Raw genomic sequence first — 26403 nt, 5'->3', positions numbered from 1 at the left:
ACTGCTGTACAGAGCAACACCTCTGCCACCAGCCCATTAGCTTTCGGTAGATTGCACGTGGAAAATTAAAGTAAATGTTGCCCTGAAGACAGGCAGCAAGGGCCCATGCAGTCCGTGACTCTGGTGTGTGGAAAAAAGCACTTGCGCAGCCCACTTCCCACTGGGGTGGGGTGGCTCAGCAGGGCCACCCTCTCCCCAGCGCGCTGCTGTGCTCATCTGGTGCTGTAAGGAAACGGCTGAAGGGCAGGAATCCGGTACACTGCTGTTTTGTTTCTAATAGAAAAGTAGAGATAGACGAAAACACCCAGGCTGCTCTATAAATACATGTCATTTTAATTACTTCAAATTAGTTCCTTGGCATCCACCCCCCACCCCGCTGTACAGCCTGCTTTGCAGCAAGCACACATCATTCTGCCACGGAGGTCTTCTACACCACAGCAGCGACAGCGAGTTCCCTGGGCTTGCTTTCTCCCTGCTTGGCAACACGGCAGGGACTGCAGAGCCCAGGCGCACGGCTGGCAGGAGGGAAGGAGGTGCCCTTCGAGGCCAAGCTCGGCCAGCCAGCTGGAGAGAATGCCCCGTGGCCTTCACAGGAACGTGGATCAGCAACAGGAGCAGTCCCATGATTTCACTTCTGGGTGGTCCCTCTCAGAACTGCCTAGAGCAGCATTAGCCTCTTAAACACAATCAACAGGGAGAAAAGACAGACAGAGGATCTCTGAATATTTCTAAGAAGTCATGTCTTTGTAAAGCTTTGCAGATTCTCCTTGCCCCAAGAAATCCCGAGTATGCAGCTGCTTGCAGTCACGGCTTGAATCCAGGCCAGGAGAGCAAACCTTCACAGCAAGAACCGCTTCAGCAGCCAGGGAAGAGGGGAGGGGGCTCCCATCAGAAGAACTTGACGCCTCGGCCATCGTCCAGCGTGATAATTTCAGCCTTGTGCTCTTGCTGCAAGGCTTGCAGGGCACGGAGCAGCATAGTCTCATCTAGGCCATGGAACTCTAGGGAGGGAAACAAACAGGCTTACAAAACCCAGGGACTGGCGGCAGGGAAGCAGAGGGCTCTGAAGAGCACCCTTCAGACTCCAGCGTCATAACACTACTGCAAATCCAGAGTCACGGCTACGCTAACAGACTCATCACTACACTGCTCCATCAGGAACAAAGCCCGAAGGTCAACAGACAGAAGGGAATGAGTCACAGCAGTCTCAAAGGCAGCGCAGAAGCTAGCTGTAAAATCGAAACACCCCGGATAAAGAGCCGGGCACTAGGGAGGCTGGCGTGGTGGCGGGAGGCTTAAAATGCAAACAGCGATAACCAAGGGAGGTGCTTGTGCAAAGTGGTCAAAAAGCCTCCAGAGCAGCATTTGCCAGGGGCGATCAGTGTGAGCTTGCATAAAGCAATTTTAAAATATTTAATCTGCAAAACTATAATCTGACAATCAACCGTTTACATGCTCAAATCAAAGTGTGCTCTGGGAACCTGCTCCAGAACAGAACACGTGACATTACCCTCATTCTCTGTATCATCTCCACTGGCTAATTCATACAGCGTGAATACAGAGTTGGTCAAGCCGTTCTTCGACACCTGGAAACATAAAAGCAATATAGCAAATCTTGCCCCTGTGATTTAATGTCCTTGGCACGATCTCTCGTACATCTCAGTGCACATGAAATGGAACGCGGACAGCACTCGATGAGCAAAAATACCCTGGAAACACTCCAGGGCACTGAAGAGTCAAGAAATGATGGCTAAGGAAAGTAAGACGGTTCCTTTCCCTGCCCCTCTGCTCTTTCTGCCCGTGTGTTTCGTAACAGGGACTCATGCCCAACGCAGGCAACGCAGCAACACTGCTCTGTCCTCGCTACAGAACAGCCAGCTGCAGTGGGAGTGGACGACCGCATCCGCTGCTCAAACTGCATCCCACAGCCAGCAAAAAGCTGTTAACATCTCTACGTTTCTCTGCAACAGAGAGAAATGGAAGAAAGGTAAAAGCAGGGAGGAAGCATGAGAAAAATATTACAGCGGTCTTTTTCGCAAATCACAGCCAATACCAGCTGTCCTCCCGGACACAGAAAGCCTGGTCTGTGGGACGAGACAGCTTCTGCCTTCTCACCCACTGATAGATGAGCTTTCCCCATTCTTCTGGTCTCTTCCACATGATCAGAAAACTGGTTTTGTTCTTATCTAACCACTCCAGGTTCCCTAAAATCAACAGGGAAAGGTGTTTCATCAGAGCACAAGCCTACAGTACCGATCCATCCTGCAGACTTCACGACGCGCTCGACCTCGTGCCCCCAGGTACCCACCTCTCCCCTCCGTGCGACCGTGCTCCCCAACTCCCGAAATCCCTCTCCATGCACAGAACCCCCCCTCTCCTTGGAGCCCCCCCGTCCTCCCGCAGCTCGGCCTGCGCCGGGCCAGCGGAGCCGTGGGCAGGGACGGCCCGTGGGGTCCGGCCCGGGCCGAGCCGCAGCCCCCGGCTCCCGGCAGCAGCACGGACACCGCCCGGCGTCTCCCGCCCCCCGGTGGCTACGGCCGCGGGACGGACGGACGGACGGACGGACGGACGGACGGACGGACGGCACCCACCGTTCTTGCGCAGCTCCTCCAGCACCACCTGGATGGACTCCAGCGGGAGCTTCCCTGGGCGAGGGTTAAGGAGGCGCTCGCCGAGGGGCGGGGCGGGGGCTCGGGGGCTCGGGGGCACCGGGGGCACCGGGCCCAAAGGATACGCTGCAGGCGGCGGTTGGCGAAGAGCGGGCTGTCCTGCGCCTCCCGCACCGTCATGGCGGGCAGCCGGTGCCGCTGGCTGTAGGCGAGCGCCAGCGCGCACCAGGCCGAGAGCTGCTTCTGCCGCGTCTCGCCGTTGGGCTGCAGCCTGCGGGGCTCCGCTCAGCGACCGCCCGGGGCCGGCCGGCTGCGCGGGGTCCCGGTACACCGGAACCCGCGGCCCCGCTCCCCCCCGCCCCGGCCCCGGCCCCGCCCCCCCGGCGCCGGTGCCGGCCCCGCCCCCGTCCCGCGCTCACGTGAAGAACGGCGGGAAGCTGTACTGCCAGGGCCACGCGAAGCTCATCGCCGCCACCGGAACCGCCGCCGACGCCTTCCGGCCCGCCCCGCCCCGCTTCCGGCCCGCCCCGCGGAGCCCCGCCCCCTGCGCTGCACCGCCCCCCTTCTTAGCCCCGCCCCGCGAGTGCCCGCCCGCTCCCGGTAGCCACGCCCCACTGCTCCCCGCCCACTCATGCTAAACCACACCCCCATTAGCTCCGCCCACACACACGATTTCCCCGCCCACACATGGGAAGCCCCGCCCCCGCGGAGCCCGGTGCCGCTCCCGCCCGGTGTCCGGTACCCGGCGCCCCGCGGCGCGAAGCTGCCGCCGACACCGTGCCAGGGTGGAGCGGACGGCGGGAGCGACCGGTGGAAGAACCAGCTCCACGCGTGGGGGAAGAAGCGTTTAATCCTGTGGGGAGGGGAGGAGGCGGGGGGAGTTGCACGGCGGGAACCGGCTGCCCCAGCACCGTGTGCCGGTGACCCCAGGAGCCCCCCCCCCGGGGCGGCCCAAGAGGCCGGTGGCCCCGCAGCCCGGGGCGGGGGGGGCGCGGGGGGCTGTGCCCGGGCGCAGGACCCGCGGGGCCGCCGCTGCCCGCTCTCCGTCGGCCGCGGGCGCCCGGGCAGCGGTGCTAGGGCTGGGCCTTGCCGTCCTTGCTGCGCCAGATGACCAGCGTGACCAGGAAGGGGATGAGGCAGATGGGGGCGATGATCATGGCCAGCAGCACGTCCTCGGGCGGGTCGAAGTAGACCTGGTGCTCCAGGGTGCAGTTGTGGAAGTAGCGGTGGTGGCTCTGGAAGATGTACTGCTCCGCCAGCGCGTTGGGGTAGCCGTACTGCAGGTGGTCAGCCCAGGTCTCCAGGCAGAACTGCAGCCAGCTGTAGGGCCTGGGGAGAGGGCCATGGGGTGCTAGGAGGGGACGGGGATGCGCAGGGGCAGGGGGTGGCTGCGGGATGCCAGAGGCACAGACCCCCCCAGGCGGCCCCAAGCCCCCCCCCAGCCCAGCAGCACCCCTCCAGACTGCCCCGGGCTCGCCCTGCGCCCCGCTGCTGGCACCAGCCAGCCCTGTGCGGGTGGGAGCTGCTGGGGGGAAGGTGGCCCTGGCACGGCCCGGGGGCTCTGTCCCCATCAAACCCTTTCTGCTGTTTCGGGAGCTGCTCCACTCCTGTGGCCCTGGGGATGGAGGGGCCACCGGCAATGCCCCCGGCAGAGTCCCCATGTGCATCTTCCCCAGCCGGGGACATCCCCGGAGGCAGTCTGAGCCCCCCTGCCCGCCCAGACCCCCACGGCGCTGCCCAGGAGGCCCCTATGGCCATCCCGCCGCTCCCTACCTGCTGATGACTTTCCACTCGCACAGTTCCGACGCTGTCATGTTCCTCATCAGGTCAACAAAGTGCTCCCAGCACTTCTGCGTGATGTTGGTGTACATCTCCTCTGCAGGGGAAAGGCGCTGAGCACGGGCAGCGCACCCCCGCCACAGCCCGACCCTGCCCAGGCTGGCGGGGAAGGCACAGGCACGGGGGGGAGGGGCCAGACCCCGCAGCAGCCCCGGGGCGATGCCAGGGAGCGTGGCTGGAGGGCAGGCTGCTGTGGCTGCCCCCACTTTGGCCAGCGCCGGGGAGGGCTCCATGGCACAGCCCTGCTATTTTGGGGATGGACAGAGAGCACGCAGCCAGGGGAAGGGGGGGTCGCTCTGCGGTGCAGAGCCGCCCCCAGCCAGGGCACTGTCAGCCCCGTGGTGCTGCCTGACACCCACCGAGCCCCGGCACTCACCCACGGGCTGGGCTGTCCAGCTGAACACAGCCATGGGTGAGCTCGTCCTGGCATCCTGGCTGAAGCCCTCCACCTCAGTGTCCGCATGGCAGAGCCCAGTCCCCAGGAGTGCTGTGGAGCAGAGGGGACAGGCTCAGCGGGGACGGTCGCTGGCAGGGCTCCACGCACGGGAGCTGCCCCAGCAGAGGCTGGGTCTGCCGGAGGGAGCTGGTTTTGGGGGTCCCTCGGGGGCCGCTGGAGCCAGCGGTCGGGGTGCAGGGGCCAGGGCGCCCAGGCCCCACACGGGCAGGGGCTGTGGGGAGGGGGCCAACTGGGCTGCAGGCAGCTGCCCAAGGGCTGGGCAGGGGCTGTCTGGAGGCTGCAGGCTCTGGGCTGTGGGTCAGGGTGCAGGGGGCGAGCCGTGCCCCCCACCCATGGGGAGCCAGCCTGGGGGCTGGCCCATTGCCCCGGGCAGCTGCACTGCAGCTGGACGCGGCTGGGGCAGGAAGAGGAAGAGCTGGCCACAGCGCGGCACTGCCAGAGAGCCCCTCCGCCCACCGTCTGCCCCACACCCAGCACGGCCTGCCGTGGGGCACGTCCTGCCCACCCCACCAGAGCCCCACGGCCCGAGCAAACCGCCCCTTCCATCTCTCGGCCGAGGGCCCATGGTGTGGGGCAGCGGCGATGGGTGCAGGGTGCATTGCCCCCGTGGGTCCTGCTTGGGCTGCTTGTGGGGAGCTCTGGCACGGCCGGGCACTGGCCACGGGGAGCTCCAGGGCTGGCACAGTGGCGGCAGCAAGGGCCGCGTGCCCTGCCCCGGTCCCTGTCCCTGGCGGCCCCATCCAGCCCCTCTCTGCCTGAGCATGTGTGGTGCTGTGGCTCCCGTCCCAGCAGGGGCTCCCCCGCTACCCTCGTGAGCCATTTGCAAAAAGACGGGCGATGAGCATGGCGGGGGCCTCCCCGCAGTGCCCGCTGGCCCCTGCCCACGCAGGGGACGGCCACCCCAGCCACCCTCGGCGCTGCCAGGCTGGCCCCGTGCCGTGCCGCGGCAGGCGGTGGGCCAGGCTGAGCCGAGACCCCGGCCCCGGGCCCCACGCGCGGGAGGGTGGCCGCATGCGGGGTGCTGCGGGGCGCAGAGCTCCCGCCACCAGCAGCCACGGCCCCGGGGCCGCCCCGCACACTTACCCCAGAGCAGCAGGAGCCCTCGGGAGAGCCGGCTGGGGCCCGTCTGCGAGCGCGGTGCCATCCTGCAAAAGCCTGCCGGCTAACGACCGGGACAAGTATTTCAATGGAAATAACAGGAAGCAACTCCTTTCCTCTGACAGGGGCAGTTTGACTACAGGAGACGTGTGAAAAATGAGATAGCTCAGCGCTGCTTTAAAGCGGCTCTCCCGGCGGGACCCCGCTGCCGTGCAGCACACTGCTGGCCCCCACGGGCATCGCTCCCGCACCCCGGCACCCCGCGCCTCACCCGCCGGCCCAGAGGCTCCGCTCCCCGCTCGGCACGTCCAGTTTTACGAGGCCGCTATTTGTTTACTTGTGTATTTCTCTTTAATCCTGTCTGGGCTGGGTTGTGAAATCCCTTGTCTCCTGCGTGGAGGGCAGGCAGCCCGGCAGCCGGGGGAGTGGACGGGGAAGCGTAATGTCCCCGGACAGGCACTGCCGCCCGGGCGCAGAGGCGGCAAGGGGACCCACGGCCCTGGCACTGTGGGTTCTGACTCACCCGGGCACCTGCCCCACGGCCAGCATCACCAGGGCAGCCCCGGCCCCCGCCGGGGAGGGGAGGGTGGTGGCATGACTGTGGGTGCGAGGCCGATGCAGGCAGAGAGGCGGGGAGAGGGCAGAGACTCGGCCAACTGTGCCAGTCCTCAGGCCCAAAACCTTCTTGCCACACTGCCCAGCCCGGCTCTGCCGCAGCACCCTGCTCCTGGCGCAGCTCCCGCCCGCGGGGCCCACGTCCCCCCAAAGAGCAGCGCTGCCGAGGGCGACCCCAGCCCCGCGGGTCTGCGGTTTTCCTGCCCGAGGACCGGGCTGAGGCCAGGTGAGCTCATTGCACCTCTGGCCCAGGGCAGGGTGGGAGCCCAGAGCTTCTCGTTTAGCCGCCCACCCGCGGGACGCACGGAGCGTGAATCAGAGCGGGACAGAGCGCGGCTCAGAGGGACCCTCCCTGCTGCGGAAAGATGATCTTGCCAGGCTTTGCGCTCCCGGCAAACATCCCAGCAGAGCCGCCCGGCCCTCCCCGTGCGGCAGCGGCTGCCGCCCCGGGGCACGGCAGGACCTTTGGCGGGCGAGCAGCCACATCTGGAAGCCATCAGGCACTGGCGCTCGGGGGGACACAGGTTGGAGCCCCCTGGTCCCACTCGTTGTTGGAGCCGCCGGAGCCTCCGGCCGGCAGCGGGAGCCTCTGCCAGGGAGACACCCAATGATCTCAGCGTGGCCCTGGGGCTGGGCCGGCCACCCCCCCCGGGGCATCCAGAGGGGACTGACGGGGACAGGATGGTGGCTGCCAGCTGGGGCCAGGGGCTCCCCCCTGCCAGCCTGGCATCCCCAGTGCCCCGCTGCCAGCCCCCGCCCCGGGGTGCCAAGGATGGGGGTTCAGCCCATGCAGGGTCAGGACCCTTCTCTCCCCCCGGGGCAGATGCAGGCATCGGGAGCCCCAGGCCCAGCCTTCTCCCCATGCCACGGGACCTTCTCCATCCCCAGGGATGCCCAGACTCCCGTCCCCACTCTGGCCTGTCTCCCTCACCCCCAGCCGACTCGTCCCACTCATTAGCTCCTGGGGCTGGGAGGGGAGGGGGCTGTCGCCGGCCCCTCACGGGCGTGGGGGCAGCCAGGGGCTGAGCAGCTGCCTGCCGGGGTTTGAGCCCCTTTTCGGGCTCTGCTGAGCGTGAGGGCGGCTGCAAGGGGCACGAGGCAGCTGAGCCCCACAGCCACAGGCATCACGGGGGGCAGCTCCCCCAGCCAGGGGGGCTCAGCCCCTGTGCAGTTGGTGAAGTATTCAGCGTGGACCTGCAGGAAGAAGGCGTCGAGGATGGTGCCGGGCCAGGGGCAGGAGAGCAGCTGGGCCAGCAGCTGGGTGCAGCTGGAGAGCTCGCTGTAGGTGCTGCAGAGGGGACAGCATGAGGCCAGCTTGCTGACACATCCGCCGCGGCAGCCCCGCAGAGACCCCGCTCCCGGCGCGCATTCGGCACGGCCAGCGCTGACGCTGACCCACCTGCTGATCTGGTCCCAGCGGCAGCGGCCGCCCTCGGGGGTGGCCATGAGGGCGGCGTGGAAGGGGGCCCAGCAGAAGAGGGAGATCCAGTCCCAGTATGTGTCCTGGCAGCGGGCTGGCCCCCCCAGCACCTCCAGTGGTCCTGCAGAGCGTCAGCCAGACGCTGGGATGCTCCCCCAGTCCCAGCTCTCCACCCCAAGCCCAGTGTTGGGGGGCTGTTTGGGTCACCCCCGGGGAGCACTCCTCGCTCTGCCCAGTGTGGGCCAGGCACCCCGTTTCTCACGTGGAGTTCAACGTGCAGCCCTGGGGGTCCCACACTGGGGCTGCCGGTGGCCGCGGGGGGCCCCGTCCTGGGCTCAGCCAAGCCAGGACCTGAGCTCTTGTGAGCCCCAGCACAGATCGCACGGGGCCCACCAAGGTCTGTGGGTGGATGGATCAGGGTCTGGGGAGGGCAGGTCTACTCACCATCCTCGTCCAGGTACAGGTAGTGACCTGGAAGGACAGGAGGTGCCGTTGGCGCTGGCAGGACCTGCGGGACTGCGCGAGGGCACGGCCCCATTCCTCAGGGGTGCAGACACTGCCTTTGCCGGCAGTAAAGCCTGCAGCCACGGCGATGGTGCCCCAGCCAGGACCAGAGCCGTGCTGGGATGATGGCATCAGGGTCTTACCTTCATCCTCCAGGTCCCCATACTCAGCATCCCCACGTCCTGCAGCAAGGAGACATGGAGTGCCAGGGCTGCACAGCCGGGGACAACCCCAGTGCCCAGCCAGCTTTGGGGCACAAGCCGGGGTGGTCTCCGCACACTGGAGACCCCTCCTCCTCCCAGGCTGAGCTGAGCACAGCAGAGGTGACCGGCTGAGGGGAGGGAAGGGGAATAGGAGGCTCCTGGTGCTGCCTTGGCCTTTGCAATGGGCAGAGCAGTTTCTGAGCAAACACCCTCCCTGCGGGCAGGGAACCCTGCCCAGAGCATCCTCCAAGGGAGGGGGCGGGGGGAGGCATGTCAGGGGAGCTGCCGCCCAGCACAGATGCACTGGGATGGAGAGGAGAAATGGGCCAGGGTCCCTGTGGGGACTCGCTGCCCGGCCAGACCCTGTGCAGACACCCCGGCTGCCACCCCCGCGATGCACCATGCAGCAGCAGCCCCAGCGGCTGCGGGTCTAGGCTGCTTTTACCCGGCTGGAGCAGAGGAAAGAGCAGGCAGCTCAGCTGAGCAGCCACAGCCTGGGGAGCACCCTCCCACCGCCGGGACCTGTGTGCTCAGGCTGGGGCTGCGGCCGTGGGATTTATCCCGGTCCCTGGCCCGGCCCAGTGCTGCCCGCCTGCTCCCGGGCCGATGCCCGGGAAGGTCGGAGGGACGCCGGGCTCCCGCTCCACCTGACTCAGCAAAGCTCCAACAGCACGGGATGTGGGCCCGGGCGGGATGCAGGATGCAGGGTGTGGGATGCAGGGGTGCGGGATGCGGGGGTGCGGGGGTGCGGGATGCAGGGTGCGGGGGTGCGGGATGCGGGGGTGTGGGATGCGGGGGTGCGGGATGCGGGTGTGCGGGATGTGGGATGCGGGGGTGCGGGATGCAGGGGTGCGGGATGCGGGCCCGGGTGGGATGCGGGGGTGCGGGGTGCGGGATGCGGGGTGCGGGGGTGCGGGATGCGGGATGCAGGGTGCGGGGTGTGGGATGCAGGGTGCGGGATGCAGGGGTGCGGGGGTGCGGGATGCAGGGTGCGGGGTGCGGGATGCAGGGTGCGGGATGCAGGGGTGCGGGATGCAGGGGTGCGGGATGCGGGGGTGCGGGATGCAGGGTGCGGGGTGCGGGATGCGGGGTGCGGGATGCAGGGTGCGGGATGCGGGATGCAGGGGTGCAGGATGCGGGGGTGCGGGATGCGGGGGTGCGGGATGCGGGATGCAGGGGTGCGGGATGCAGGGGTGCGGGATGCAGGGGTGCGGGATGCGGGCCCGGGCGGGATAAGGGCCGGCCCTGCTTGTCCCCCGTGGCCACCCCGGCGGGGCCGACCGCCCGCCACTCCCCCACGCCGGGAAGCCGTGCCGCCGGCCCGGCAGGACGGGAAGGCCGGGGACCCCTCCGGGGCCGGGGCCTCGCAGCAGGAAGAGCCGCCGCCACCGGCCGCTTCCTGCCCGGCGCCGCTCAGGAAACCCGGGGCCCGCCCGGCCGGCGGTCCCGGCCCCGCCACCGCCCCGCGGCCCCCGGGGCGCCAGGCCCGGCTCTGCCCACCCGGCCCTCGGCGGGGAGCGCGGCCCCGCCGGCCCGAGCTGCCCCCGGGCCCGAAGGGCGGCAGAGCCGGGGCAGGGACGGGCGCTGCCCCGCCGAGCCCTTCCCGCGGGACCGGGCCGAGTAGCTCCCGCGGCGAGACGGGGCCGGGCGCGCCCCAGCGTGGGCGGACAGCGGAGCGGGGCGGGCAGCGGAGAGGGGCTGGCACCGGGCTCGGAGCCACCGGGCGAAGCCCGTTCCCGCCAGCCGGTGTGGGGGGGGTCTCTGGGCTGAAGCGCGCCCGCCCCGCGGGGCTCCGGCCGGGCCCTGCGGCTCCGGGTCCGGGCACCCCGCCGGGAGAGACCGAGACCGAGACCGAGACCGAGACCGAGACCGAGACCGAGACCGAGACCGAGACCGGCACCGGCACCGGCACCGGCGGGGGGGGCGGGGCTAAAGTACGGGGCGGGGGCACCGTGCGAGGGCGGAGCTGGGATATGGGGCGGGGCTGAGAGCGGAGGCGGGGCCGCACCGCGGGGGGCGGGGTTTGAGGCGGGGCCGCGTCGCAGGGGCGGGGTTTGGGGCGGGGGCCACAGCGCGGGGGCGGTGCCTCGGCGCAGGGGGGCGGGGTCGTCACGGGGCGGGGCTGGGTGCGGCGCAGGCGCGGTTGCGGAGGGGCGCGCGGCCTCCCCCCGGCGCGATGGCCGAGGAGTGAGTGTGGGGCGAGGGGAGCCCCGGGGGGCGGGGGGGGTCCCGGGGGGGGTCCCGGGGCGGGCTGCGGGGACGGGACACGATCCCCCGGTCCAGCGGCGCCGGCCGGCCTTGGCCCGCTCCGGTGCGTGTCCTCGGCGCAGCCGGGCTGCGGGCCGGCGCTCGGGCCCGGCCGGGGGCGGGGGGCCGGCCGGGAGCCCCGGGCCGGGCCGGGCGGGCAGTGCTTGGCGCGGGGGCCGGGCTCCCAGCACGGCTGGGGGGCCCGGGAGCCGCCGCTGCCCCCGCCCGGCCCGCGGGTCTGTGTCCGGGGGGGGCCGGGGCACCCGGCGAGCCCCCCGGCGCCTCTCGGGGGTGCAGCGGGGCGGCCGAGCCGCCGCCCGGGCAGGCGCTGTGCGCGGGGGCCCGGGGCCCACTCCCCACCCTTCCTTCCCCGCTGCGGCCCACGCCCGCGAGCCCCCCAGGCTTTTCGGGGCACTTTGTGCCGAGGTTGTTCCCTAAATAGCACTAGTGCAGATTTACGCAGTTATTTTTGTCTACTTAAAGGCTATGATGCGTTTAAAAACCACAGGTTTGGGTTTGTTTTTTTTTTTCTAATGGCACTTGTTTACAGGATTAAGCTCTCTGTTATTTGATACTTATTCTTTCCGTACTTCTATAGAAAAATGGAAATCGCCACTCCTCCAACATCAAAGTGTATTATATACTGGAAAAGAAAAGTCAAGTCTGAATATATGCGTCTCCGGCAGCTCAAGAGGTTTCAGGCGAACATGGGAGCTAAGGTGAGGACATAGGGGTGGTAGATCAAGCTGAACGGGTGTCTCCTAAACACTTTGCTTTAGCTCATAGTGTTTAAGCCTCTATCAGGGTGCTTCATCCTGTGAATTGATAAGCTGTATTTTAGCTGCAAGCTGGGTAAGCTGAGAGAGATCCTGTTTCTCCTCATGCTCCATTATTAGCCTCGAGCTGTGCAGTGGGTTCTGTTGTATGTGGAAGTCAGTTGGCTGAGTACTTGTGTAACTGCAGCAAGAGGACTCCTTTCCACTTGTTCTTTAAAGTTTGAACACCCTCAGTGCTGGTGGGTTTTGGATGGCTTGCTCTGGTGCTCCTCTCCTTGGCAAGCAGGATTTTAGAAGAGATTGGCTGGGATCAGGACTCACCAAGAGCTACTGGCTGTTGGGTGGATTTTCATCACAGTTTTGTACTGATGCTGAGTTTAATTAGAATTCCTTCTGAGTATCATCAATTTGAAGCGCTCTGCCTTGCATACATTTTGGTACTTGAAAGAAAATCTCAGGAGGGGTTTTGGTGTTTTCAACATGATTACTTAAGTTTTGAGTGCTGCTTTCTCTCATTTCAGGCTCTGTTTGTGGCCAACTTTGCAAAAGTTCATGAAAAGACTCAAATTCTGAATGAAGACTGGAAGAAGCTTCGAGTCCAGCCGGTGCAGTTGATGAAGCCAGTCAGTGGGCATCCGTTCCTAAAACAGGTATGGAGAGGGGAAGGGGCTCAGCAGCAGCAAGTGGGGACCAGAGCCGGGGCTTGGCGGGGAGCTGAGAGGATCCGGGATCGGTTTTCCTCTGTGCTGTCCTATGTCAGAGTCGGGCCGTGCCTCGCACGCTTCTGGGATGCAGAAACGGGCAAAATCAGACTGAAGGCTCTTCCTGTGAAGGAGTCCCGAAGGGTGAACGTGGGGCTTCAGTGTGTCTGTCCCGAGGTGCAATTTCCCTCTGGCTGTGACCGCCTCCCGGGGCGGTTTCCTCACTGCCCTTCTCTGTTCTCTATTCTAGTGCACTGTCGAGAGCATTTTCCCAGGGTTCCCGAGCCAGACGCTGTACATGAGGACCCTGAACACGGTGGCACTGGTGCCCATCATGTACTCCTGGTCCCCTCTTCAGCAGAATTTCATGGTATGTAGGAAGGCTCTGGGGCACAAGGTCTTGGTGCAATTAGTGTGTAATTGTTACATGGTTATGGAGTGATTATGCTGCCTTCAACCCACTTGTTTCAAGCAATGCCTGCTCCAGAGATGAGAGAAAGTATTGTTTAAGTTGCTTTGTCGAATCCCATAAACCAGCATTGTATCCAGGTAGTCTCTCCTTTACACCTGACTTCTTGATAGGGTCACAGTTATTTCACAGGATTCAAGGAGTAAATATATTTTTGTGGGTTTTTTTTGTTTGTTTTGTTTTTTGTTTTTTTTTTTTTTTTTTTTTCCTTAAGATTTTTTCTTCTCTTTGAGATGAAGAGTTTTCTTTCTTAGGGAGGTCCTTTCCTTTGTGACTGGATTACCCTGCTGGTTTTGTTGTAAGGCTGCCGCTGAGCATTGCTTCCTCTATCGTAGCAGTGAGGGGAGTGATTTAAATGCAGATTTTGGTGTGGCGTAGTTAAGACTATTTGTTAAACAGACAGGTGGTCTGTGGCTAGCCTGGCTCTTTGCCCAGGGTGGGGATGTGTTCCTGCAGCCTGCCAGCCTCTGAAGCCTCCCGTAGCAGACGGGAGTAGTGTGACACCAGCGACTGTAACGCTGTCGGTCGGCGGTGCCATGGCAATGGAGGTCCAGTGTCCTTGCTCCTGTGGTTAACGCGAGAATGCTCCTCAGCTTTGGCAGTGTTCCTCCGGGGAGTGAGTTACCTGTTTGCCTTCCGCTGTTCCAGTTCTACTCTGCCTTGAACACAATCCGTCTGACATTTTTTGATTGTTTATTATTCTTGGCAATGAGTGTGTTTCTGAGTTTCTGTAAGCCTTGGAGGCACTGCTCTTCTTTTTAAAGGCAAATTGCACGTTTGGGGGTCAGAGTTACACTGCTGGCGTGGGATAACAACGAAATGTCGGTGATGAGACATCTGAAACTGCAGCTGGGGAGGTTGAACCTTTGGTTTGCACTGTGGTGTCTGTGGGTCTGAATGGACGGGAGCAGCCCCAGACACACAGCCTGGCTGGGGGTCAGCAGGCGCTGGTTTTCTGAATTGTATCTGATCTCTTGTCAGGTGGAGGATGAAACTGTTCTGTGCAATATCCCATACATGGGTGATGAGGTGAAGGAAGAAGATGAAACTTTTATTGAAGAACTTATTAATAACTATGATGGGAAAGTTCATGGAGAAGAAGGTAACCTGGGAGCAGTTAGCACTGCCCATTCAGTTTCTTGATAATAACATCTCAAAGGAGTTAGGAAGCCAAGAGGTGGCAGCAGTAACCAGCTTTTCTGTAGGAGCTGTTGAAGCAGAAAACGAGGAATATGCCTGCTGTTCTAGTTTGCAAGGACACAGCCCTGCCTTGTGCTTTCTCACTCCCTTCTAGGCCTGGGGTGCTCTGGAGCCAATGCTTTTGCTCACAGGGGTTCACAGGCGTGCTCTGGGATGCTGAAAAGTGTGCTAGAGGTTAGGAGGAGCTCAGCAACCTCATTTCACTTGTGACCTTAGCGAAGACTTTAATCAGTCTTTCCAGAAATGAAAAGCCAGTGTGTTTCCCTACAGTGCTGCCTCCCCCATTGTAAAATGCTGCTTGGAGGGGGGAAGGCAGTGGAAAACTCTCTGGTTTGGCCTGTCCTCAGATTGCTAAAAATGATGCACCACTCTATGACTCTCTAGCATTAAAATCCCACCAATACCTACAAAATTGAGAGAAATGTTCTGGTTGCTAACAATGTCGTGTGGTTGGCTTGTGATTTACCACTGTGAGCAGCGTGAAAGATGATGGCACTCCCACAAACTGGCTGGCATTTCTGTGTTTTAGAAATGATTTCAGGGTCAGTCCTCATCAGCGATGCTGTGTTCCTGGAGCTAGTGAATGCCCTGAATCAGTACTCGGACGAGGAAGAGGAAGGACACAATGATTCTGAGGTTAAGCAGGAGGATGGGAAGGAGGAGCTGCCAGTCACAAGGAAAAGAAAGCGAATTGCAGTGGAAGGTGGGTTTGGCCACAGAAATTGGGGTTATCTTGGTCATGTTTCCATCCTGCCCTGCCTGGGTAGCCATCGCTCTTGGTTATTAATGTGTCACCAAGGGTGGTGGTGAGCTTGGCAAGTTCTGGTGCAGCAGGTGAAAGCAGAAGGGAAATTGGCTGTTCTCACTGGCCCCTGTGGACAGGGTAAGTAGTCACCAGCTTACAGTGTGGTGAAGAACAATTTAGATGAGTCAGCTGGAAAGACATTTCATGGTAAGGTTAGCAAAGCAGTGGGGTATTGTCTGAGGAGGCTGTTGGATCTCTGCTCTTGGAGGCTTTAAAGTCCTGCTCTGGCAAGCACCCCTCAGTAAGCTTGTGGGTAGATCTGATGCCGCTGTAGGCCAGGGAGGTGGGCCTTTCCAAATCCCTCCCAGACCTGTTTTCCATGTGTTTGTGTTCCTCTGTCCTCTCCTGTGCCACCTGGAGTTGTTGTTGCATAGAAGAAGCTCTGATTTATGGGATTTTCATGTGTCCTGCATGACCTTAGGAATGCTGACTGGTAGTTTTGTCTTTGTCTTTGCTTTATAGTGATACGGGTAGCACAAATACCAGGACCTTTCGTAGATGTAGAAAAGCATTGTCTGCAAATCCTGTCTTGGTAAAAATAAGCAGTAATAGTGCTTAAGAAATGGTTAGTACTTTCATCAATACATTTTGCTACTCTGAAATTGTCAGACTGTACTGTATCTGGAAATGCCTTAGCCTAGTTACAGGACAGAAGGTTTACGCATTTTATATGGGATCACATTTCTGTCTCTTAAAGTACAATCTGAACACCTACTGGAATCACTCTCTGCGAACGAAGGGAAGACATGTTCGCATCCACCTTAACTGAGGAATTGTTTCTTCTTTTTCTCAGGTAACAAGAAGTGTTCAAAGAAGCGGTTTCCAAATGACATGATATTCACTGCTATTTCTTCTATGTTTCCTGAGTATGGCTTCCCAGATGATATGAAAGAGAGGTAGAAGATCTCTACTTAAATTGTCTGTTACCTTTCTTAGCAACAATTGAAATCTGTATTTCAGAAAACAGCACTGTGCTCTGACCAGAAAGCAGAGCTTAGCTGGCTGCAGGCACCGTGAGCAGCGCGGTTTTTGAGCTTTAGGAACCTCAGTTTAGCCTCAGGGTATGGGCCAGAGTCCTGCTGGCCTAGATAGCAGTATAGTGGTATAAAATGCCCCAGATTAGGAAACCATGCACTTCTGTGGGTGTTGCTGTTTGTCGAATAGGTACCGGGAGCTCACGGAAGTGTCGGACCCGAACGCGCTGCCGCCGCAGTGCACCCCCAACATAGACGGGCCGTGCGCGAAGTCGGTCCAACGGGAGCAGTCCCTGCACTCCTTCCACACCCTCTTCTGCCGCCGCTGCTTCAAATACGACTGTTTTCTGCATCGTAAGTGCAGTCTCGGCCGGACGCTTCCCTAGAGCCCTTTTCTCCTCATTTTTCCTCGGTGCTTCATACCTCTGTGCAGCTCGCTTAGTGTCTGTGCTGCAGGCTTTAGAGGGTGGTGCCTCCCCGGCGTTTGCAGTGGAGCCTTAGGAGCTGACAGGTGCCCAGACGCCTGTTATAAAGACGGCTCCACTCATTTCCTCAAACGGATGGTAAACCGACCTGCGTGGCCGTCCCCTCTTTCTCACCATTGTTCAGCACGCTGTGTTCGAGCCTCCTGGCAGTTTGTGCCAGAAATACTGCCACGACTAGACTTTACTCTTGCTTTGCAGAAGCTCATCAGGGAAAGGCATGAATGTTTCACTTCCAAAGTCTGGACATGCCTCTGTGTTTTGTTGCCTCACTGGAACTTACAGCTTCATCTTAGTCATGTTCCTGCAGTTTGTCCTGCCAAAGTCTTTTGGATACTGGTTAGCTGTTGGACCTGCTGTTTCCCAGGTCTAAGAGCTTCTTTGGAAAGTCACAGGACTCCTTCCAGTGAATTATTTATTAAAAGATATAATATTAAGATCATGTGGTCCTTTTGTTTCAGTCTGAAAGCAGATCTTTTTCCTATGGCCTCTCCTTCCCACGCATTCCCTCGCTGCTGCCGAGTCCCCGTCCTGGGTTGGAGCAGGGCTGGCCAGGGGTCCTGCTGCCTCGTCCCCGCTGCCCGGCGCTCTCGGGCACTCTTGCTGGACACGTCAGGCTCCCACTTACCTTCGTTGAGCTTGTGCTGCCCCTGTCCCTTGCAGTGTGTGGAGAGACTCTTGGAGGATGCTAATAGTAAAGATAACTATTATTTTTTCAGCTTTTCATGCTACTCCTAATGTGTACAAACGAAAGAATAGAGAGACCAAGATCGAGCCAGATCCTTGCGGAGCAGACTGTTTCCTCTGGCTGGTATGTTTCTGCATTGCTGCTTTTGAAACCACGAGAGAAGTGGCCTGGGCAGCCCTGCTCTTCAGAACTCTGCGGGGTCTTTTCACAGCTTCAGTGATTTTTCAGAATTAGTTCTAATCCTCACTGGATTCAGGGAGGTGAATTCAAATGCAGACTTTACCAGATACATCTTTCAGCAAATCTCCAACGAAGACTAATTTCATAGCTAGCAGATGGGAAATTGTGGTGACAAATGATTTCTCTGGCCTCAGTGCAGCGTTTAAAAAATGAAGCCCAGGTTAAAAATGCTGGGGAAGGAATCTAGTGTATGTGGGGAAGGCTCGGACTATTTTTAAAATGTTCTTTCAGAAATGCAGCCTAGCTGTGTTACTGGGGATGAGCGCTGCAGATCGGCAGAGCTGGCTGCGGGGCGCGCTCCGTGGTGCTGCAGCTGGTCTGGCTGGCTGGTTCGCGGGGTGTCCCGGGGGGCTGCAGGGCTGGAGCGGGGGGAGAGGCCAGAGCTTCGCTGCCAGGGCAAGAGGCAGGGGAGCAGACCGGAGGGCGGGGGCCGAGGCTGAGCGGGCAGCGCTGCCGGAGGGAGCAGAGGCGGGGTGTGCAGTGCAGGCGGCTGGCAGGGCCCGGGCAGTCGCTGGAGCGACCATGTGTGGCGAGTCTTCCACCCGCTCTTGGTGGCGGCAGGGCAGGGCTTGTCCCAGGGCCTCTGGGAAAGCCTGTCCGCGTTCCCGGGTCATCTGCCACCCGCCTTGTCTTCTGCTCTGCTTGCAGGAAGGAGCCAAGGAGTTTGCTGCGCTGCACAACCCCAGGTCCAAGTGCTCGGGCCGGCGCCGCCGGCGGCACCACGTGGTGGGTGCGTCCTGCTCAAACACCCCGGCGTCCGCCGTCGCCGAGACGAGGGAGGGCGACAGCGACCGAGACACGGGCAACGAGTGGGCCTCGAGCTCCTCGGGTATGATGCCGGCCCAGAGACACCCCGCAAGGACCGGCGGCACCTCGCAGCCGGGGCTCTCCCCTCATGCCCCGCACAGGGCTGTGCATTTGGAGTTGGCCGAGCCGGTGTTTCCAGTGGGGCTTAAAGGAACACGAGGGACACCAGGCCCTGCCCTTGCTGCTCTGGGGTTCACTGTCCTCCCCCAGCGGGGAGGAATGTTGCCAGGCAAAGCGAGAGCTTTGCTGGGACCTGCAAAGCCAAGAGCCCTCGGCTCAGCACCTCGCCTGGCTGTGCCCCGGCAGCACCAGTCCTGTGCTTGTCCCTCGGCGGCGCAGCCGTGGCCGGGGAGCTGTCGAGGCGGGGGCTGTCCGTGGACCTGCCAGGAGTGAGCGCTTCCTCGGTGCCGCAGACGAGCACTGAGCTGCTCCTCCCATGCCAGGGGAACGGGTGACCGGGGCAGAACGAGCTCCCGAGGGGCGAAGGGCTCCCGTATGTCTGTGTCCCATCTCGGGCGGGAGAGGAGAGAGCTCATCCTCGGGCCTCTCTGGTGCTGCTGCCCTACTCGGGGGGGCTCCGTCCTGGGCCAGCTCTGGAAGGGGAAGGTGACGTGGTGGCTCTGGTGCTGCCTTGCTGCCGGGGGCCAGTGCCACCCTCCCAGCCAGCGCCGGGCTGCCTGACGAGAGGCAGGAGCGTGCGGCAGGGCCCGCGGTGCCGGGCTGCTAGGCGGTGTGGAGCCGGGGGGGCCGCTGCCCCCGGGAGCTGTGATGGTGCGGGTGCGTTCTCCCGTGCTGTGTTTGGTCTAAGGTCTGCCTTTCCTGCCAGAGGCAAACTCCCGCTGCCAGACCCCCACCAAGCAGAAGCTGAGCCCGGCCTCCTCGCAGCTGTTTGCGGTGGAGACGCCGCAGGAGCCCGTCGAGTGGACGGGAGCTGAGGAGTCGCTCTTCCGCGTCTTCCACGGGACCTACTTCAACAACTTCTGCTCCATTGCCAGGCTGCTGGGAACAAAGACGTGCAAGCAGGTGGGTGCCTGGAGAGGCCGGTGCTGCAGCGCCTGGCCCGGCAGCAGCAGAGAGGCCTTGCCCGCCGCTTGCCTGTTTTTTCTTCGCTGCCACAAATCGCCCCGAGGAATGTGTTGCATCAACACTCTGTGGAGTTCGATGTGGTTATTTTGCAGTAGTGCTGCAGTTTGCAGAACGAGCCCCACGCATGCCCGGTGCCTCCGGAGTGCCTTGCCTGAGGCCGGGCGCGCTGGCGGGGCGGGCGCTCTCGCTCCCCAGGCAAGAGAAGTGATGGCACCCATGGTCAGCAAAATGGGGCAGAACTGCCCGCGTACTGGCCCCCGGACTGGGAGCACCCCTGTGCGTGCTTGCTTGCGCTCGCTCTGTTTATACTTCAGATAAAAACAACTTGAGTACACTGAACTTTATTCTTTTTGCTTCTATTTTTTGTAGGTCTTTCAGTTTGCAGTGAAAGAATCGCTTATAACCAAACTGCCAACAAACGAATTAATGAATCCATCCCAGAAGAAGAAAAGGAAGCACAGGCAAGCGTTGGACAAGCTTGTTTTGTTCTTAAAATGCAACCAGATCCACTGCTTTTTGTGCCAAAGCATTCCTGGTAATCCCCATCTGGCTCCCATCTGCGCACACATCCCGCTGTCGCATGGGGCTGCTTATGCTGCTGGCTGGGTGCTGCCCCCCGGCCTGTCTCCCTGGTGCTGCTGCCCTGGCTGAGGGGCTCTGCAGCCCCGGGCTCAGCCCCAGAGGAGAGAGCAGCATGGGGCCCGGCCGCAGGGCCGCACCACCGCGGGAGGGCCCGTACGCTGATCTGACGGTGGCCTTAGCCTCAGCTCCCTGGCTTGTAACCTACTTCGTGTGCTGATCCCAGTCTGTCCGGTATTATTCTGGGTCTAGCATTTGCCATAAATAACTTCTGCTGTAGCTGCATCATTCTGATCTTTCTCTGCGTTACGGCGGGCTGGTGGTTATTAATGCATGAGGCTGCCAGGCACCCACTGCCGAGCAGCCGGGGCTGGCGCGTCCCCTCAGACCCTCTCTGCTTCCCTTCCAGGCTGTGGGCCGCGCACTGCAGGAAGATTCAGCTGAAGAAAGGTAGCGTTTGCTGCGGCTGCGGCGCGCGGGGTTGGCGTGGCCGCTCGCCTGCGGGATCGCGTTCTCGCAGCGGGACGGCCGCATCCTGCTCTGCAGCGGCGTGGGGCGGGAGCGCCCCGCGGCTGGGCTCCTTGGGGTGCTGCGGGAATCGCCGCCGGGCCGGTGCTCTCTCTGGGGCTTGCTCCAGCCCGGGGGGAGGCTGGGGCTTGGTGAGCAGCCCCGCTGCCGGACGGGCTGTTCGGGGCAGAGCCGACGTGCGCGGTGGGTCTGTGGGTCTGTGGGAGCGGCGCTGGGTGCTGCTGGGATCCCTGCCCTCTGCAGGCAAACGGGGAGCTCGCACCTTCCCTGTTCCAGAGCCCTGGGCGTGCTGCTTCCAAACGTTTCTGCAATGTGCAGCTTTTAATCCGGGCATTTCTCCTCTTGGTCTAGATAATTCGCCTACCCAGGTGTACAACTACCAGCCCTGTGACCACCCCGAGCATCCCTGTGACAGCTCCTGCCCTTGCATCATGACTCAGAATTTCTGTGAGAAGTTCTGCCAGTGCAACCCTGACTGTAAGGAGGAACCCAGGACTATTGGGCAGCTCTCCTGACCCAGACCAGAGGGAGGGTGCAGGGCTGGGACTTGGAGGCCTGCTTTATTCCTGCATTCACTGCTCTGTCCCTCTGCAGCAGTTTGATTAGCAGTCTGCTAAAGTCCAAGGGAAAACTGTTCCATGCTGCCCTGTGACTCTCGGCAGCTGAGATACGTGCTCTGGTTAGAGAATGCTCATCTGCATGTCTGTATCCAGCATCAGTGACCCACGGGTGATGCTCTGGGTCCCTGAGAGCAGCATGTGTGGCCAGCAGTTAGGGAGGGAGTTGGGTCACTGCTCTGCCATGGTTATTTTCCCCCCTGGGCCTCCATTCCCGTCTCTGCAATGGAGATAACCGCGCTTGCCAACGTCGGCGGGGCTTCTGAGGGTGGATTTGTTAACGGTTATGACATAGCTTGGAGCTGGAAGGACTACAGGGTGACAGGGAGCGAACTTGGGCTCTGAGGTTCTCTGTACTGGTCTCTTATGTTTATATTATCCGAGTAGTTTATATTCAAACTGCCCATAATTAGTCCCAAGAAGCAGATGAGCATCTCCAGCCACGCAGGCAGGAAGGGCCCTGTGCATGGTCCGTGCTCTGCTAGGCGTGAGCGGCGCTCAAAGCTCCCGTGCACGCCGAGTGTTGCTGGGATTTACTGCCAGCTCCTGGTGCGCAGGCTGCCTCGCCTTCCCCTTGTCACCTTGTTCTCAGTGAGCGTGGTCCTTACGACTCCGGGGGGTGGGAAGGCGGGCTGGGGGCTCCTCCCTCAGCTGCCCGGAGCAGAGGGGGTGTAGAGCTCTTTATTAGCACAAAGGCACCTTCCTTATGTTAGCAGAGTGGCCCTTGGTCACAGACAGGCTTAGTTCTGGGCCTGCCAGGGTGAGACCTGGCTCGGGAGGGGCTTCAGTGGGGCAGGGACACTGCGTGGCCCCTCTGTTCTCTGAAAAACCTCACGGTGCAAAACCACGGGCTGTGTTGCTGCAGGTCAGAACCGCTTCCCAGGCTGCCGCTGTAAAACCCAGTGCAACACCAAGCAGTGCCCGTGCTACCTGGCCGTGCGGGAGTGCGATCCGGACCTCTGCCTGACCTGCGGGGCTTCGGAGCACTGGGACTGCAAGGTGGTCTCCTGCAAGAACTGCAGCATCCAGCGAGGTCTCAAAAAGGTATCGACAGCAGCAGGGCGCTGGGCTGCTGGCCGGGGGCTGCCTCGGGGAAGAGCTGGTAAACGGGAGCTCCTGCTGCGTGGGAGGGGGCGTGCGAGCCACCCGCGGCTGCCCCAGTGAGGAGGTCTGGGGGAGAAGTTGCTCTGCCCCAGGCTTTGTAGCACTTAATCTGGAGTGTGGATTATGGATGTGAAAATCGGGAGACGGGAGTTACCTGAGGAAGGGTGAGAGCAAGGGGCTGTAAAAAGTGACTCCAGACAAGGGTTTAGTTTTGAATTCTGATAGTCAGGGCAAGGGACTCTGCATAAAAACCCCCAAAATTCAGAGGAAGATGCAAATTGGTGGGTGACACATGATGTGCAGCTCCAGCCTAATGGTGCGGTGACATGTAAGTCTGTAGGGAGCTGTGTGTCACCTTAAACCGGGGGATGCTGGATCGACACTGGCTCCTTGGCCCTGTGATGTTGGCAGTTGGAGCGTGGCAGCCGGCACAACGCGGCTGCCCCCGGGCTCTGCCCTAACCCCGGCGTGTGTGACTGTGCCGGGAGGTGGAGAGCTCCTCCCTGTTGCTTTCCAGTCCGCCTGATGCACGGGGTGTGATCTGTGCCGGGAGGCGGTGGCTCTGCTGACCGTAACTGTTTCCTTTTTGCCTTGGCTCCAGCATTTGCTGCTGGCACCGTCGGATGTCGCCGGCTGGGGGACTTTCATCAAGGAATCCGTGCAGAAGAATGAGTTCATCTCCGAGTACTGTGGTGAGGTCAGTGCTGCTGCTCGTGCTGGGGCTGCTGCTCTGTGTGCTCGGGACGCTGCCTTCGGTGGCAGTGCTTCCTCCGGCCCCTGGCCCGAGGGGGGACAGCGTGCCTTCCCCAGCTCGGCCATGGCCACGGGCTCCCTCTGACCAGCTTTAGAGATTGAATCCCGTACAATTTTGGGACCTGCCTCAGTACCTGCAGGCCCTCCACCGTGGAGGAGCGTGTTGTGTACGTGCTGCTCCCTGGGAGCCCAGCTCTTGCCTCTGCTCCCTCCCGGGGAACCCTGGCGAGCTCCTGCCCGTGGGGTGGTATTTTCAGGAGGTGGGCGAGTGCCGCCCCTCACAGCGACCCTGGCTGTGCCCTCAGGCGCTGGGTCTCTCACGGTGTTCTCCTTCTCCAGCTCATCTCACAGGACGAGGCTGACCGGCGAGGGAAGGTCTATGACAAGTACATGTCCAGCTTCCTCTTCAACCTCAACAATGGTAACTCGCCCGGGGCTTCGAGGGGTGGAGGAGACTTGGGCTTCCTGGCAGAGGGGGGTGGTGGCCAGGCGGGCAGTCTCAGCCCCTCTGTCACCTGAGTGGCAGGCCTGTCTTTACACTACAGTTTTCTTTTTTTGTTTTCTTTTTTCTTTTCTAATTCTTTTTAATAGATTTTGTCGTTGATGCCACCCGCAAAGGAAACAAAATCCGCTTTGCCAATCACTCGGTGAACCCCAATTGCTATGCCAAAGGTGAGGTACCGCTGCCCAGGCAGACCTCGCTGGGGGGTGGCTCTCTGGGCTCCTTCTCAGCTCCGGGACTGCAGCACGTTCTCCGGGGTGCTGAGTCGCCCTGAGCCTGTGGGAGCGGCAGAACTTCAAAGGCCTGGGCAGAGTCTCTTCCTCCCTGCAGCAAATCACGGTCCTGCTGGCGAGGGCCCCGCTCAGCTCTGCGCCGGCCCTGGCCTCGCAAGGGGGTCGCTGCCAGAGAGCGGCCGGGAGCCCCCCCGGGCAGCGCCGCCCCGTTCCTGCCTGGCGGGAGCTCGGGCGCCGCGGCCCCGGGGGCCGGCAGTGGCCAGGCGGGGCGAAAGTGCTGCGAGACCCCCTGGCCCGAGCTGCAGCTGCACCTCCCTGACGCCGTCTCTCCGGTTGCAGTTGTGATGGTGAACGGAGACCACCGGATAGGGATCTTTGCCAAGAGGGCCATCCAGGCGGGAGAGGAGCTCTTCTTCGATTACAGGTGCCTCGGGGAGTGGCCGGCTGGGGACTGGGGTGCAGGGTTGGCCCCGCTTTTCTGTGCACACGTTTGTGGGGAGCGTGGGAGGTCATTACAGCAGCCGTGACTTTCCTGTCTTGTAGGTACAGCCAGGCAGACGCCCTGAAGTACGTCGGCATAGAGAGGGAGACCGATATCATCTAGGCTGTGTGCGGGGCGGCCCCCAGCACACCTTGCTGCTGCACCTTGTAAGCAATGCCATGTTTGCTTCACGCTGACATGACTGCTGCTGTTCCCGTCGCTGTGTGTGTCACAAGTGCTACTTTCCATCCAGACGCCCAGAGAGAGACTCGGGGCAGGAGTGTGAGCGGCTGCTGCCGGGGTGGCAGCTTTGCCGGCCCTGGGCTGGGGCAGGCTCTGGAGCCTGGCTCTGCGGGCGGTCTCCGGGGCTGGAGGGAGCCCGTGGACCAAGGCAGCTGAGGCTTGAAGAAAAGCTGTGGTGCAGGAGGAGGGACAGCCGCGACTTCTCAGTCTCTTTCCATTTTCTGGTGACTGCTGAAAGAACAAGAGCGAGGGAGGTACCGCCTGCGCCGAGACCCAGGGCACGGTGGGGTGGACAGAGGGGCTGGTTGCTCCCCTTCAGCCCTGTCCCTTGGGATCGCCTCTGTTCTCGGGTGCTACCTCTTGCTGCCTGTTTTGTCCTGTTGACGGGGACAGTGACGGGGTTGGAAGCCATAGGGACGTGGCCACAGCGGTCCCTGCGCCCAGGCTGCTGTTGCTGGGGCTGTTTCCCTTCTGCCCCAGCTGGCTGGGGGACAGAGACTGCCTGGCCGTGGTTGGTGTGGCGCGATGCCTGGGGATGGGGAGGGCAGCACTATGCAAAAAGTCACTTTGGGTAGGGATGCCACTGAGCTGGTTAGAGACAGTGTTAGGGGGGTGCTGCTGCAAGCACAGGAGGAGTCCAGAGGCAGCAGCAACCCCTGGGCCCTTCCAGCCCGCGGCGCTTTCTTGTGGCTGTGGGGTGAGTGGTTGGCTCGTGCCCGTCCCCAGCTGCGCTGGCCCTTCTGGGGCTGGGGGGGGATGCTTTGGGGCTGGGGGGGGGGGTCCCACTGAGCGGCTGGGGCTGCGCCCTGGGCAGGGGACGGGCCTCAGCCCCCCTCAGCCCTTCCCGACCAGGCACTACTGGAGCTGGTGCCTCCACCTCCTCTGTCAGGACGGTCCCTTTTGGAATGGCCCGGGCTCTGGGGGGGGTGTTGGGGCACTTCAGGAGCCAGCAGAGCGGGTCCCCTTGGGGCAAGCGCCTTTCCTTGCACAGGACTTGCTGAATGTTGCCGTGCTGAGGTTTGAACGGGGTGCAGCAGACCTGCCCCTGCCTGTGGGGACCTGGGGAAGGCTGCTCAGACACCCGACACGGGTCCTGGCCCTGGGGATGGAGGGGAAATGTTCTCTGGCAGGGTGAGGTTTGGCCTTAGCACTCCATGCAAAAAGAAAAAGAAAAAAGCACTTTAATCCTTCTCAGCCGGCAGCTGGGGGCGGAGGGACCACAGAGATCCCAGAAGGTTGTTGTCCCCCAGCAGCATCTTTGCAGGGACTTTGCTCTGGGTCTGGGATGGGGCAGTCTGGGTGGGGGGATCCTCCCTGAGCGGGGCCTGGGGAGACCTGAGGGACGGGGCTGTGCCCTAGGAGCCACAGGCGCTGCTGCCGCCTGCCCGGCCTGATGCTGGGTGCCAGAGGGTGCTGGGCCGGGCGTCCAGCACTGGGCTCCTGGGATGGCAGGAGGACCCCGGCTGAGCCCTGACATGGCACCGAGGGGCCTGGGGCCCCTCAGCCCCCCAAAGAGGGGCAGGGGTTGTCGGGGGGGCACTGCACAGAGGGGAACAGCGCTGGGGCCCTTGCCCTGCTCTTTGGGGACCCGTGGGGCTCCCAAGCGCAGCCCCATCCCAGCCCTGTGGTCTCCAAAGGCAGAATGATGCTGGGTCTGCCCCGGGAGCTGAGCCCTCCCTGGCACAGCCCTGCGCCGTGCCTTTCCCCGCCTCCCGCCGTGGCAGGGGAGGCTGTCGGTCCGTCCTTCCTGCTGTCCGTGATGCCCTCCTGAGGCACGGAGGGGTTGGGGTCTGTCTGGAGCAGCGCTTGTACCCTGGCACCTGCCTGAGCCCCGCTCCCTGCTGCCTCCACCTGCCCAGCTCACCCCGACCCTGCTCTCAGCTCAGCATTCTCTGCCCCTTTGGCCATATCTGCACTACGCCAGGCTTGTGTCTGTGGTTTGTTAATGGTGAATAATAATGCACTTTAAAAATAACGTGGCTTGTAGCCTTTGTCGTAATAAAGTGGTAGCCAACACCCTCCCACAGCTTGCTGGTCTCTGTGACCCGAGGGAGCCGCTGGCAGTGGCCCGGTCCCTGCCTGGGCTCAGCCCAGTGCCCCCGGCTGCCCCAGCCGGCACCGTCCTGGGGCTGGGAGGTGGGTG

General features: G+C 62.1%; 3 protein-coding genes across 5 annotated transcripts; 1 reads left to right on the top strand and 2 right to left on the bottom strand.

Annotated features, from left to right (window-relative positions):
• Window positions 1–310: 310 nt before the first annotated feature.
• Window positions 311–3120, bottom strand: LOC122152835 (vacuolar protein-sorting-associated protein 25-like). Its single transcript, XM_042787211.1, has 6 exons — window positions 3029–3120; window positions 2735–2880; window positions 2592–2645; window positions 2116–2204; window positions 1511–1586; window positions 311–1001 (listed from the first exon to the last, which is right to left on the bottom strand). The coding sequence occupies exons 1-6, from the start codon at window positions 3073–3075 to the stop codon at window positions 889–891; spliced, it is 525 nt and encodes a 174-aa protein (XP_042643145.1). The 5' UTR covers window positions 3076–3120; the 3' UTR covers window positions 311–888.
• Window positions 3121–3441: 321 nt separating this feature from the next.
• LOC122152834 (receptor activity-modifying protein 2-like) lies at window positions 3442–6378 on the bottom strand. 2 transcript variants are annotated; one of them, XM_042787209.1, is made up of 5 exons: window positions 6275–6378; window positions 5989–6139; window positions 4825–4935; window positions 4383–4485; window positions 3442–3938 (listed from the first exon to the last, which is right to left on the bottom strand). In XM_042787209.1, exons 2-5 carry the CDS (start codon window positions 6047–6049, stop codon window positions 3683–3685), a joined length of 531 nt encoding a protein of 176 aa, XP_042643143.1. In that variant the 5' UTR covers window positions 6050–6139; window positions 6275–6378; the 3' UTR covers window positions 3442–3682. The 2 variants fall into 2 exon arrangements, with proteins under 2 accessions (XP_042643143.1, XP_042643144.1); XM_042787210.1 differs by having other exon boundaries at window positions 5989–6067; window positions 6275–6376.
• A 4490-nt stretch (window positions 6379–10868) lies between these two features.
• LOC122152827 (histone-lysine N-methyltransferase EZH1) lies at window positions 10869–26281 on the top strand. 2 transcript variants are annotated; one of them, XM_042787196.1, is made up of 20 exons: window positions 10869–10932; window positions 11591–11711; window positions 12290–12418; window positions 12720–12839; window positions 13920–14040; window positions 14668–14841; window positions 15737–15839; window positions 16108–16271; window positions 17119–17210; window positions 17976–18156; window positions 18961–19157; window positions 19590–19681; window positions 20209–20249; window positions 20679–20804; window positions 21810–21988; window positions 22650–22745; window positions 23141–23222; window positions 23393–23473; window positions 23876–23960; window positions 24080–26281. In XM_042787196.1, exons 1-20 carry the CDS (start codon window positions 10922–10924, stop codon window positions 24138–24140), a joined length of 2256 nt encoding a protein of 751 aa, XP_042643130.1. In that variant the 5' UTR covers window positions 10869–10921; the 3' UTR covers window positions 24141–26281. The 2 variants fall into 2 exon arrangements, with proteins under 2 accessions (XP_042643130.1, XP_042643131.1); XM_042787197.1 differs by lacking the exon at window positions 10869–10932 and adding an exon at window positions 11039–11056.
• The last annotated feature ends 122 nt before the right edge of the window (window positions 26282–26403 follow it).

This window comes from Tyto alba, unplaced genomic scaffold (assembly GCF_018691265.1).
Source record: "Tyto alba isolate M040663 unplaced genomic scaffold, T.alba_DEE_v4.0 Super-Scaffold_12, whole genome shotgun sequence".
NCBI classification, from domain to species: Eukaryota; Metazoa; Chordata; class Aves; order Strigiformes; family Tytonidae; genus Tyto; species Tyto alba.
The sequence above is the reverse complement of the archived record's forward strand: the minus strand, read 5'-3'. Positions and strand labels throughout refer to the sequence as shown.

What these genes read in the sequence shown, in the direction of transcription:
- LOC122152835 (XM_042787211.1), bottom strand. Translation starts at nt 3,075, where the DNA reads ATGAGCTTCGCGTGGCCCTGGCAGTACAGCTTCCCGCCGTTCTTCAC. An exon ending in GAAAGCTCATCTATCAGTGG is followed by an intron (nt 1,587 to 2,115) that starts GTGAGAAGGCAG and finishes TTATGTTTCCAG; the next exon opens with GTGTCGAAGAACGGCTTGAC. An exon ending in AGATGATACAGAGAATGAGG is followed by an intron (nt 1,002 to 1,510) that starts GTAATGTCACGT and finishes TTCCCTCCCTAG; the next exon opens with AGTTCCATGGCCTAGATGAG.
- LOC122152827 (XM_042787196.1), top strand. An exon ending in AGGCGAACATGGGAGCTAAG is followed by an intron (nt 11,712 to 12,289) that starts GTGAGGACATAG and finishes CTCTCATTTCAG; the next exon opens with GCTCTGTTTGTGGCCAACTT. An exon ending in GAAAGTTCATGGAGAAGAAG is followed by an intron (nt 14,041 to 14,667) that starts GTAACCTGGGAG and finishes TCTGTGTTTTAG; the next exon opens with AAATGATTTCAGGGTCAGTC.
- LOC122152834 (XM_042787209.1), bottom strand. Translation starts at nt 6,049, where the DNA reads ATGGCACCGCGCTCGCAGACGGGCCCCAGCCGGCTCTCCCGAGGGCTC. An exon ending in AGGGCTCCTGCTGCTCTGGG is followed by an intron (nt 4,936 to 5,988) that starts GTAAGTGTGCGG and finishes TCTGCTCCACAG; the next exon opens with CACTCCTGGGGACTGGGCTC. An exon ending in CTGGACAGCCCAGCCCGTGG is followed by an intron (nt 4,486 to 4,824) that starts GTGAGTGCCGGG and finishes TTTCCCCTGCAG; the next exon opens with AGGAGATGTACACCAACATC.